This window comes from Zosterops lateralis (genome assembly GCF_965231275.1).
Source record: "Zosterops lateralis genome assembly, chromosome: 5".
In the NCBI taxonomy this organism is placed as follows: domain Eukaryota; kingdom Metazoa; phylum Chordata; class Aves; order Passeriformes; family Zosteropidae; genus Zosterops; species Zosterops lateralis.
Genome location: NC_139766.1, coordinates 71,240,499 through 71,253,270, shown reverse-complemented (window position 1 = coordinate 71,253,270; position 12,772 = coordinate 71,240,499). Strand labels below are relative to the sequence as shown.

The following is a 12,772-nucleotide window of genomic DNA, read 5'->3' as shown; positions in this document are numbered from 1 at the left end:
GATATTTGTGTTTAATGTGCAGTGCTAAGTGCTGACGTTAATGAAATGGTCATTAGCAGCCTTGCAAGAATTTTTGAAACAAAATGATAGCAAACCTCATGATAAAGACAAACCAGAGCTGATAACAGAGGGAGTTCTGAGATGTTGTTCCAATTGTGCAACACACCAGGTTTAATTGGTTTGCATTTGTATGGGTCTGTTTAATAAATTCTCCACTAGAGCTACTTCAAACAATAATTAAAGAAAGAAAATCACAGCCTTGCTTCACCTGCTGTTTAACCATTGAGTGCCTTTTGGGAAGAAGGGAAGCTTTCTGCCCCCATCTCAGGAGCAGGAAGGTATTGGTGGAGCAAATGCAGTGCATTATTTCAGCGTGAATTGATGTAGTGTAAATGATTATGGGATGTTAAGCCACCAAATTAAACGTGTTCTCTTGGGGCAGTATCTCTGCAGTCACTTGCTGCTTTCTTAACTTTTTATTTGTGGTGTTCTGCTGAGAAATGTTCCAGAGCTGTGTCCTCTGAGTCTCTGGGTCTAGATCAAGGTATGTGCAGGGACTCACCTGAGGGTGGCTGCTTCTGCCACTCCTGTTTCTGTCCATAGCTGTTGTTTCAAAAGCTGCTGGAAGTAGAGAGAGAATGTGATGGAGCTCCAAGCCAACAGGAAGGTATGAAAGCATCCTTTAATTGCTTGTTTTCTTTCCTTGTAGATCACAGCAATGGATCATTTAACTTGAAAGCCCTTTCAGGAGGCTCTGGCTACAAGTTTGGAGTCCTTGCTAAAATAGTGAATTATATGAAGGTATGGTGTTTTGGCGTAAAATAATACTGTTTTTAAATACTTTAATTATTTCTTGTCCTGTGTCAAACCGGAAAATGCTGAATGTTTCAACCTCTGAAATTCTTCTACTGCAAGAGTGAGAATTTTAAGAAACTGCTTGTTAAATTCAAAGTGCTGTTAGTAAATGAAACTGTCAGCTTACTGTTCCATAACTCTAATTATCCCAGGTCACTTTACAACCAAGATAATGGGGTTATTTGCAGGAATTTCAAGATGCTGTCAGGTTTTGGGATTCATGGGCTATTGATCAAAATGAAGTGCAATTTGGTGCCCATCATAGTTACTTTTTGGTGATTGAGTTGCTGAATAAAGTGACTACAGAACTGTAATAGATCCTGTTTGCTTTTCCAGACCCGGCACCAGCGTGGGGATACACATCCATTAACCCTGGAAGAGATCCTGGATGAAACACAGCATTTAGATATTGGACTCAAACAGAAACAATGGTTAATGAGCGAGGTAAAGAACACACATGCTCAGATTTTCATTAAACAGTTCTAATAAACCTGAATTATGCACATTCATTAAATTATTGAATATGTAATCCCTCCCTCAAGAAACTACTAAGTCAGACTGTAACATTCCTTGCTGCCAACACCAGTATTCTGGGGAACTGAGATTTCTGCTCTGGCAGTGTTGGTTGTGAGGGAAGCTTGACTTTGCTGAAGCCTTTCAAAAGGTTTCTTCCATAATGAACCAGAATATCCAAATGGAATGGAAGAGCTCCTCCCAAGAAGCACATATAAAATTATTGCTGAGCTTTTGCCAGATGAGAAAAGGTAAATACCCTGCAGCACCAAAATTGGGTCCCTTCTCTCTTAGAGGTGCTCTGTGTTGTGGTGAATTATGCCTAGGCAGGTGGATCTAGAATCCAAGTATTTAAAATCCATTTAAACTCCAACCTGCAGCCTGGCAGCTGTAATATGTGGCTCGTGTGCTCAAAAGCACACCAGAAAAGAAGTAGTAAGTGTCTGCACTGTTTCAAGGTTTGAAATTTCTGTCCCCGTTACAGGCTCTAGTCAACAATCCGAAAATAGAAGTTGTGGATGGGAAGTATGCTTTCAAACCCAAGTACAACTTGAAAGACAAAAAGGCTCTGCTGAGGCTCTTGGACAAACATGACCAGCGAGGGCTGGGAGGAATCCTTCTGGAGGACATCGAGGAAGGGCTGCCCAATGCACAGAAAGCCATAAAGGTGAGGAACACGTGTCAGCAGTTCAGCTGGTTTGCTTCTCAGAGGGAAGAGAGACACTAAGGCAGAGTTTTCTCATGAGTTGTTTCTGTCCTTTTGATAACTCAAAAGCTATTTCAGCAGATCTAATATTGTGGCCTTTTCTGTGTTTTATCCTTTATGTTCTGATTTGCCCTGATGTCTCAGCTCAGCTCTCAGAGCTCTTTCTCACAAACGGCTCGTGATCTCCCACATTCCAATTGTAGCATTCAGTTCTGCTTTCACACTTTGACCTCAGTCCTCTGAATCTCATTTTTGATTTATTAATGTACTCATGTGTTTCATGGCCAGCTGCTTTGCAGCTTCTCCAGTTTGTTGTTGCTTTTTGTAGCACAAGGTCTGTCTCTGTTGGAGGTAGAGACCTTCAGTTTAGAAACAAAGTGATTTTGAGTTGTTCTTTTGCATTTGTTTTTGAGGCTTTAGGGGACCAGATCATCTTTGTTAATCGCCCTGATAAGAAGAAAATTCTTTTCTACAATGACAAGAGCTGTCACTTTGCTGTGGATGAAGGTAGGTGTTGTTTCTCATAGATTTCCATTACAGTTGATCTGAATTCATCTTAAGCACCTCTGTGTATAAGCAGTCTTCAGGTAGAACACTCTTTTAAGGTGATAATGAAAGATTAGGTGTGTCCAGATGTGAGGGGAATGTTTATATTAACATGAGGCTAGTGAGACCAGTGAGTGAGTGCAGTGGTAATAACCTCTGCCTTATGATGGGTACACTGGAACATGGCACCAGGAATCCAAGAGATGTCTTCAAGAGCAGCAGTACAGAAGAGACTAAAAACCATCTCACTGTGAATTAAAATGGCATCTAACATTTTGCTGCTTAAGAGGAAGCCAAAAGAATCCCAAAGGAATGATTTGTGAGTGCAAGATTTTTGTTGGGTTTTTTTTCCAGTTTGTTAACTGCATGACTGCAGCATGAAGCCATAGATGGAACAGAAGGAGGAAACACAGAGGGATAAGATGTGAGCAAAATTCTTGAGAAGGGGTGGTTACAGCTGGGAGGAGAGCACAGATCTGGGGCAGTGCTGCTGCCCAGGGCTGGGGTGGATGTGGGGCTTCATGAGTTCAGCGTGTTTGCTGTGTCACAAATAGTGCTGAAATCCTCTGGTGCCATTTTATGCACAGAAATTAATTACAGAAATCGGGGTGTTTTCCAGTAATTACAATAATGCCAACATCAGGTGTCTGTAAATGCAGAAAGGGGAAGGCAGTCTGTGTCAGAAGATCTTACTTAGAATGACTCAGTGACACCGAACACTTCCTTTTGTTAATGTATTGTTCTTGTAACATGACGCATAAAGCCATTGCATCACACAGCATCACATTATGTATGGTTAAAAAAAAAAAAAAAAAGTTTTTAGACAAATTTGAACTGCTCTATTTACAGGACCACAGGAGGATGCATAAAGATCTATCTTTCTTTGCCTACCTCCAAGGGAATCTTTCTTTCAGACAGAATTTAGCAATTGAAGATATGTGTCATTAACTATTTGTTATATACTGAGAGTATATACTTGTAATCTCAGTAATAATAGCTTTGTTTCACAAAGGTTATTAAGGTGTCATCTACAGCATATAAAAATATGAAAAATATTTCAAAAGGTTGAAGTGAATTTCTTTTTAGGCAATAATTTCTGTCATTTCTTGATAGCAGCAGTGAATCAATATGTAAAATGCAGAATGGATTCACCGGGGAATTTCTGATTTCCAAATGTTTAGGAGTTCACCATGAACCCTGTATTCTGTTGAGGTAGTGCCTCTTTAGTCCATCAGCCCACAGTTTTTGGGGGTCTGAACATGGCCAAAACATTTAGAAATCGGTGCTCTTGCAGTAACTTTTGAGACAGAGCTTTTAAGTTTTAGCCACTGGTTGTATTGCTAAATTAATGTTTGTTCTTGTGCAATTTTTTTCCAGATAGCAGGAACCCAACCATACTAAAAGAGTTATCAGAGGGCAGTCTCTACGCTGTTGCTATTAGCTTATAATAACTCCAGGATTAACTGTGAAATTTCGTGACAGAGCCCATTTTGTTAAGATGTAGACAGAGGCAACAGGCAGCCAGGACAAATCCTGGGCTCTTCTTACACAAGACATGTTGTAGCACACCTGTGATTGCTTAGGAGCAAGCAGTGCAAGAGGGAGGAAGAGGTTAAAAAAACCCTTTAAAACGCCCGGCCTCCTGCTGAAGGAAGGCATTTGAGCCTGCAGTGTGTGTCCTGAAGGGATCCAGCGTGCAGCGTTTGTAGTTAAAGGTGGCTCTGCTTCCTTTTATCCGCAGGTGGCAGCAGCTTCCCATCAGAGCCAGAAGTGATGTTTTGTTGTTGCTCTGTTCCTGCTGGTTTTGGTTTTCCTTTTGATGCTTTGTTCTCAGAGGGGGCAAGAATATTTTCTCTTTTGTGGCTATTGTGATCCACCTGAGTATTGCCATGGTGCTGGAAACATCCCTGAGTAGGTTCACTCACCTACTGCAGCTGGAGCAGGTCCTTTTTCCAGCCATGTTATCCTGTGACGAAGGAAACCTGTCCTTCCCGAGCAGCTTTGCTTTAGGATTCTTTCCAGAGCAGCAGAAGGGTGTCTCTTAGGGAGTCACTGGCAGAATTGTCTGTGCACAGGATGAGTTATGACACGTCTCTTCCTCAGCAATGCTGCTGCAGCTCATTATCTCCGGCAACGTTAAAATGAAGTTTTTAAAAGACTGCAAAATAAGCCTTGAAGTGTTGGCAGACTCTTTGATCTAGCAGCCAATGACAGTTCAAAATATGTTTCTAGTTTAATGTTTATCCTCAGAAATAAGGTCTCTGTGCTCCTCAGTGCACAGTGCTGCCGTATGACATCCCAGTTCAGAACGTGTTGGTGGAGGTTGATAGCCTTGAAACGTCGAGTGTCCTCTCCCACTGCTGCCTGGGCTCCATCAGCAGAGAAAGAGGAGCTGCCAGGGCAACTTGGAGCTCGCTGCCTGGAGTAGTGGGAGGACCTGCTTTCTGGCAGTGCCTGCCTCTGCCCTTGAGGGCTGAACAAGCTTTTTTTTCCTCCCTCTGTGAAAATAAATCCCAGTGTATCGCAGCAACGGAGCGGTGCCTATAAATCGTGATCTCAAGGGTACTGGAGAAGGTTTCAGCAGTAAGGAGTGGCTTTTGTTCTTCCTTTTATGTGATTAGCCGAGGAAGGTTCAGATTGCATGTGTTCCTTCTGGACTTCCGGGCTAATTAATCTACTGTCAGTTCGTGGAGCTGAAAGTGTTTATAAAATCAGGGCCAGATTTCAGGTGCTTCAGCCAAGTCAAACGCTGCCTTTTTGTGCTGGGGTGAAGCACTTTGCATGTGAACAAGGCTTTCACCCCTGTTCTGAATGCTGAAAGGCCAGTTTGATTGCCTGACTGCTAGAGATGGTATCTTTCCCAGCTGAATGCACTATAGGAAGTATTTTCTTGCTAAAAAATTCGCATACTTAATTATCTTCCTAAGCCTTTGAAGGGCTTTAGAGACTGGTCAAAGCTTCTTAAATTTAACACTGTAAAAACTGCTCGGAATCAGTGCTGATTTACGGCTGTGGTGGTCTGGGGACAGCACAGATTGAGCACCAAGCACCTTTTCCTTCTGGTATTAATCCAGTGCTGTGTTCCCGTGTGACTGTTAGGACTGTTGTTTCTTCCCTTCTACACTGTTATTGTCTGTTTTTGTCCTTTGCTCAGCTTTTGGCTTGGCTCACTGAAGATTTTTAAGCTGTTTTTAATCTCTGGCAGATTTTATTACCTGTGTGATGTATCAGTTTATCTCCACAACCATCTCAACCTTTCTGCAAGAGCAGCTGAGGCAGTCAGAAGTGCTGGATAAGCCTCTCCAAAGTCACCAGGCAGTCATTTACCCATGACTTCATTCCCCAAATGTAAGCATTTATAGAAAGGAAGTATGTTAGAGTATAATCAGGGTATGTCAGTGCAAATTGTTTTCATCTATGAGGTACCTCCTGATGCTGTAAAATCAAGGAACTGTGCATCCTTACCCCTTGGGTATTTCAGAGAGAGAAGGTGTCTGCAAAATCTTAGTTAAGCTGCCCTCTGCTTAGCTCTATGTTGGTTCCTGCTGGTCATAGTCTGTGCATGCAGACTTCATGTTGCTGGAGATGTCAGCAAACATCCAAAATGGCTTTTCATCCATCTCCTGGTCTCATTTTCTCCTCTCAGTATTCAAAAGACCAGAATTTAGCTCTCTGGAGGAGGAAGAAAGCAGCCTGTGAGTAGTGTTGTTTCTGTCCAGTTTCTGAGTTAAAATGTTTTAGTGATCAGTTTGCAAGATACTGTGTATAGGATTTGTTCATGACACTTGCCTCAGTACTGGGATCACAGCTTTCTGCCTCTTCTCAGGAAGATGTGCATTGGAATCAGGACTTGAAAGCTCTGTGGAAAATGCAAATCTCTGTGAGGGTTCAAAGCACCTGCATGGCTTTGACCAGAAGCTCTTGGGGAATTTCTCCCCTGGGGATTTTTTCTGGGCTCTGTCTTGTCAAAGCAGCCTAAGCCGTGCAGAGATTGTCAGCTTGCCTGAGCGCAGCCTGCCGCGGTCAGGTGAAACCTTGCTGTCCTTTTATCCTCCTGTAGCCGTTCTACTTTTATTCTGGCTGATGTATGAAATAATTTAGTGGCTCTGAGAGAAGAGTCTCACCTTTTCTCTGCTGTGATGGTGTCAAGATCACCAGCAGTGAACAGGACTGGGAGGAGGGAAGTCGAATGTGCTCTGTAATCATAATGGCCACAGGCACCGCAGGAATGCGTACATCCCAACCTGTTCTCCATGGCTGGCTGGAGCAGGCCAGCATGGAGCTTCCTGCTCCAAACATCCCCTTCCACTCCTCACAGCAGCACTGAGCTCCCTGTCCACAGAGGAAAGAAAGACCTTGTGAAATATGGATCTGGGGTATTGAAGCCTTCCCTAGGAGCTGCCTTCTGCCACTGTTGTCTGCTCTTCAGACATGCAGCACAGAGGTCAGGGTGACACCATTTCTAATTCTTCTCAAGGAAACTGGGAAAAATCTTTCCCTGTGTCAGGTCAAGGGTGTATTTTCTGAGGTGCAGAAGTACCACAGCTACAAATGCAGAGGGTTGTTTCTTGAGAGCTATAGTTATTGCCAGCTTTTCCCACAGGTTCTCATATTTCAGAGACTATGTCACAATAATTCAGAGGGTGTATTCCCAAGGTCTAATCTTTCCCTGGCTGATAGGGGCATAGTCCTTGGAGACTTAAAAACCTGACAGGTAATGTGTAAATGGTTCAGTGCCAGCCATCCAGCTGCTCTCTTTCTTCAGACCTTGCATTTAGCCCAGTATCTGGTGTTAGACCAAGTCAGCTTTGTGACAATTTGATGGATGGGTCTCCCTTTCCTTTCAGATGACAAACTAAGTGCAGACAGCTCGTATGCACTGAAGGGTGGCAGCTCCCTGTGCTTCTCCACCTTTATCCTGTACTTTTAGTTCCAACCCAGTCCTTCAATATAGAGTGTTTCCATGTTGTTGTGACTACCTCTTTCCTGGGTAGTGAAGTATTTTAAAGCCCTACATGGAGCTCCAGCATGGGAAGAAGATTCTTTTGCAATTACTGCAGTCAAAGCAGTAGTGCTGAAAGCAGCCTGATTTATGGAGTTTTAAATGGAGTTGCAGAATATGATACAGCAACTCTGGTGGGGCCAATTAGTGGATTAAATTATCTGTATGTAAAGTCCATTTTAGCTCTGCAGTTTTGGATCTTGGTGCCTGTTCCATTTGTATTTCTTGGCCAAGTTTAAATGGTGGATGTGAAGCTGGAGTGATGTTATAACCATGGCACTACAAGAAATGCAGAGCACTGTAGTTAGATATTAACTGTGATATGCACTTCTGTGCATGCTGATCCCTGAAGAGCTGACCATTTATTTTCTAGTGTTTAATTTTTCACTTCTGTTCCCCAGAAGAATGTAGACCGGTTTAACCTTAAGCACCTATCCTCAGCTTTTGGTTTTTTTGCATCAGGGCGTATTTGTCTATATATCCTGAACTCTGATGAGGAGATACATTTGTTTGCAGCAGGATATTATAAATAAGAGGACAAACCTCCACTTGCTGCAGTGGGATGAGGTGAGGGATGATCTGTCATGCAGGCACCACCAGCTATGCTGAAAGCCTGGAATCCCCCTCAAAGTAGATGAGCAGATAGAGAATGTCTTGGCTACAGTGTCAGTCCTTGTGTTGAGGGATGTGCACACTGATCCCAGGGTGCTGCATAGGCCTCTGTGAGAAACAGGCCGTGAGCTATCTCCCTGTAACCAAAAGTAGTGTTTTGGCAGGTTTTGATTCTCTTCAAAACCACTGCATTACCAAAAATGAGCACTGTCATTCTTCACTGGGGAAATTCCTTTCTTTTGTTTCCTGGAAAGCTGGGACAGTCTCTTACTTTGGGCAACAGGAAGAAGAGAAACACCTGAGACTCGAGGCATGTATTTGCATAGAAAAACAAGGTGCCTTAGGTAGGGAATTGTTGCAAGAGCAGGAACTGGGTTGCTTTTGTACACTTTCATTGGCTGCAGTTTGCCCAGAGCTGGGGTATCTGTGGTGAATGGGCACTAGAGCGTCTCATCCCCTGCTGCAACAGGACAGATCTTTAAGCATGCAGAGGTTGTGGTTGTTTTGACAACTGTATACTAAATTTATCTGGAAATAAAGGGAAAATTTTAGTCTTGCCTTGCTATGTGTGCCTCGTGTTTTATTTATAGTTTGTTAGCCAGACCTGCTGACAGGATGTATCTTAACTCCCTGCCTGGGGAATGAAGGGAGGTAGGATCGTACCAGCCGCTGCCTGGAGAAGGCATTCCAGAGGCTCTATGAAACTTTACGTGAGGCAGAAAGTGTGCAGGCAGATGGCAGCTGCTCTAATTAAGACTTACTGTCTCTGTCTGTTTTCCTGCTGCTGTGGTTTTTAAGGTGTCTCTCTTCTTTTTAACACCGGAGGAATTTTAGTACTTTGTTATCGGTAGAGCACGGTGTGGATCGTATTGCAGCGATAAATGAGCTCAGAGCCACTGAAGTAAATGTCTCGAACCTTCAGTAAATTAGACAACGGGATGACAAGTCTCCCAAGTCAGTGGCAGCTGAAGATATGTAAATTAAGTTGCCATTTATGGTTAGTGATTGCCCCTCATCAGGATCTATGAAACTCATTCACAGCCTACACAGCTCCAGAGATTCCCGGGGAAAAAGAGACTCCCGTAGCAAATAAACATGAAAATCAGAGGTTGCCTCCGGGTACTCCTGATGCTCGAGTGCAATTTAGCTTGAGGGTGTTTTGTTGTTGTTTTGTTGGTTGGAATTTCATCTTCTCGGGTTTTGGGTGTTTTTGGCAGTGCCTCAGCATTTGGAGTGGCTGTGCTGAGTGAGCGCCTGCTGGCAGTGACAGACTGATGTGCCAGAATGTTTCAGTGTTTGGAATCAAGTCTCTCTCCTTCCCTTCCTGTGGGGTCTTTGCCCAGGGTTTGCTGACTGGGATATATAAAACCGAGTTTGTAATTTCAGAATTCCAGAAGCTGTGGAGGAGCATTCCCGTGGATTCTATGGATGAGGAGAAGATAGAAGAGTATCTGAAACGACAGGGTATTTCTTCCATGCAAGAAACTGGACCAAAGAAAATAGTAAGAGATACAAATTACAGATCTTCCTAGGAAATTCCTCCTTCCTAATCTGCAGTGTTAGTTCCAAAACGTGTTTGTGAGCCTGTGCACGGCTCTGTGGAGCTTGGGGAAGTGTGACCAGTGTTAAAAGCTGGAAAAGCCAAGTGCTGCAGCCAGCAGTCAGAGATTTTTATGACTCGTTAGAGCCAATTAATCCAAGCAGCATTAAAAGAGGACAAACACCAGCAATCCCCATGAGCTCCACAGTGGAAGATTCTGCTTGAAGATGTACAATACATCAAGAATAGTAGTGTTTTGGGAAGAAGGTGGAGGAGGGGGACTGTTGGGTGTTTTAACTTTTTTGCTAAGCAGCTTTGAAATCCTGATGGGATTGTGGATAGAACTATGGGGGTGTGTACCTGCTCCTGTAGCTGCATGGGATGGTTTGGAACCTGCACTTAAAAATGTCAGCTTTACTGCTGTGCCTGGGATACCGTGGTTCTGCTCTGTCCCCGGGGTCATCTCCCTGCCTGGATTGGAACTGGATGCTGTTGCTTCTCCAGGAGCCAGCCCTTCCCTGGTTCCCTGCCCACCCCTGGTTCTGGCAGAGCTCGTGTTTCACAGCAGTGCTGACCAGCCCGGTGTCACAGTCAGGTCAGATGTCACAGATCTTTTGACTCCCGTTTGTTTCTTCTTGCAGGCTCCCATTCAGAGGAGGAAGAAACCTGCTTCTCAGAAGAAACGCCGGTTTAAGACTCACAATGACCACTTGGTTGGAGTATTAAAAGATTACTCTGATGTGGTTCCCGGCAAGCAGTGAGCGGTTGAGTTCTGGAGCAAACGCGCGTTTCTAGACGGGCTCTCTGCTGCTGGGGCTCGGTGTCTGCTCACGGGAGGACTGACTGTATATAATAATGTGACGTGTTTCTCCCACCCCAGCAACTGCCGAGGTGAAACAGGTCAGTTTAAGAGCAAGTATGAGCTACTAAATTTAGAGGTTAAATTAATTAGCTAATGGGAAACTTGTCTTTGAGTAAGAGGTTCTCACTAGTTGCCTGTTGGCATAGGGTGATAAATGGTGCTCAGCATATAATGCAGGAATTCCTGCTCAGTGCTTAACTCTGCTTTTACATTGCTTAATGGGTATTTACCTGGAATTACTTACAAGGGGCTTTCTAGTGGGATTGAATACAACATTTGTTTTACCTATTTCAGGAAAACTTTTTCCTAAAATCACTGCAGGCAAAGTTTCTTTCACAGTCAAATACACCCACGGTTTGTATGCTTCTTCCTTGCCAAGGGACTGAGCTTTACTGAAAGTTGGTGATATCTGAGACTCAAACTCAGAAAACCCCCTCTCCTGAAATCCCCGCAGGCTGTGGGATGGGATGCAGCCAGAGCTTCCTAATGTTAATTAGGAGTTGCACTTGGCCATGTCTCCTCGCTGTTGTGGCTACAAGGGTGTTGCACCTTCTGCTCTGTGCACAGGAGGGAAATAAAACAACGGTGTAATACTGGTTTTTTTTTTTCTTTTAAGTAATAAATTTACAATGCAGGTTTCCAGTGTTGCTTCCTTAAAGAATGAGAGAATGGACAACTTTTGTGCTTGTTGCAATTTCCTTTTCATGGAGGTGAAGGAATTTTTGCTATGTTTTTATCCTCTCAGTGACTTACTGTTCTAGGTTAATGCTGTTGTCTTTTTAATGATGGCTGGGGAGAGGGGAGGAACCACCTTAAATGCAAGCTCCCTGTTAGATGCCTGATGTTCTGTGCAGCACAGCCTTACATGGAACATGGCCAAATCGTGTCCTCTCGATAACTTATTTTGATGTTCCGAACCAGAGTCGGTCAATGCTGATCTTGTTTTCACGGCGCTGCAGGAGAGGAGCTGTTTCTCCGCTCTTCCAGGGTTAGGATCAAAGATAAAAGAGGTGCCTGCAGCTCCCCACCGATGGCAGATTGCTGCTGCCTGAGCACAGGCTGCTGTCTTGCCTGATGCAGCCGGGGTCGAGGCGGAGGCCCTCGGATGTGGGCACGTGAGCAGATGAAGAATGAGGCTTTGTTGCTGTCGAGCTGAACAAGTTCTGTCAGCTTGGGGAAATGTGCTTCTGTAAGTGCAGCATTTATCCTCCTGGTTTTAAAGGCTGCTCTTTTGAGAAGCAGACAGTGCTTCCAGCGTTGCACATGTCAGCCCCGTTTAAGGAGCTGCCAAATGCCATTAGGAGCTTTCCTCTATTATTTTATATATATATATTTCATGCTTTTAAATATATATATATATATTAAAAAGCATGCTGCTACAGATGGTTTTGAAACTCCTTTTCTTTCCTGTGTCTTCCAGGTCAGCACAAACAATTCCTCTTGACACTTTTTAGTTTTCCATTACAGTTCTGCTTTAAGTACCTACAGCACACTTGCAAAACTGTTCACCTTTCTTCTGTCATCTTCACTCAGAGAAAAAAGGGTTCTCTTCCATCTGCTGTATTTTTGAGCACTGATTTTTCTTGGTGGTGATGCTTGGACAACAGCAGAGCTCTGAGTTGCCTTTCCTGCCTTTAGGGAGTCTCACAGAGTAACGTCCCAGTTATCTTACATCACACTGCCCCTTCTCTGTGAACCAAAGCTGGCTGTAAGGGAGGCTACCTGCTTTGTTTCTCTGCTCAAGTGATCAGGATAATAGAGTCTGAGCCTAAAGAAAATGCCTCCAGCTACTGTGAAAGACTAAAAATATGTTAGGTCAAAAGACAGGAGAGCAGGAAAGGGAAAGTGGCTGTGAGCTCTGTGTGTTGCACTGGCGTTGTCAGGCTCCAATGTTCAAAGGAGCAAAAGGCTCCAAGTGGTGTCCGGTTGGAAAGACTGAATTAGATGCTTTGCCTCACTGGTGGATGTCTTCTCCTCTGCAATAGTAGCAGAAAGGGCGTAAATAAATTTTGCATCTTGTTAGGGTAAAATCTAAAAAACGACTGAAGGGGAGCACACATTGGCCTGTTGGTGTCATGGACTATAGACAAGCAGTGGTGAAGAAAACAAGTTCAGACAGTAAGCACAGAATCCTAG

The 12,772-nt window shown here is 43.8% G+C and overlaps 1 protein-coding gene across 2 annotated transcripts in view; it reads left to right on the top strand.

Annotated features, from left to right (window-relative positions):
- GTF2E2 (general transcription factor IIE subunit 2) overlaps nucleotides 1-12,772 on the top strand; it is a 36,182-nt gene that overhangs the window by 9,691 nt on the left and 13,719 nt on the right. The window contains exons 3-8 of one of the 2 annotated variants that reach the window (XR_014590235.1): nucleotides 710-801; nucleotides 1,192-1,299; nucleotides 1,853-2,035; nucleotides 2,488-2,581; nucleotides 9,621-9,736; nucleotides 10,416-10,674. Coding sequence is in view for 1 of the 2 variants with exons in the window: in XM_083862486.1 (XP_083718612.1) it covers nucleotides 710-801; nucleotides 1,192-1,299; nucleotides 1,853-2,035; nucleotides 2,488-2,581; nucleotides 9,621-9,736; nucleotides 10,416-10,535 (713 nt within the window). In the remaining variant the exon portion in view is untranslated. Of the gene's footprint in view, nucleotides 1-709; nucleotides 802-1,191; nucleotides 1,300-1,852; nucleotides 2,036-2,487; nucleotides 2,582-9,620; nucleotides 9,737-10,415; nucleotides 11,289-12,772 lie in introns of those variants that run through there. The other variant, XM_083862486.1, reaches the window with a different exon arrangement.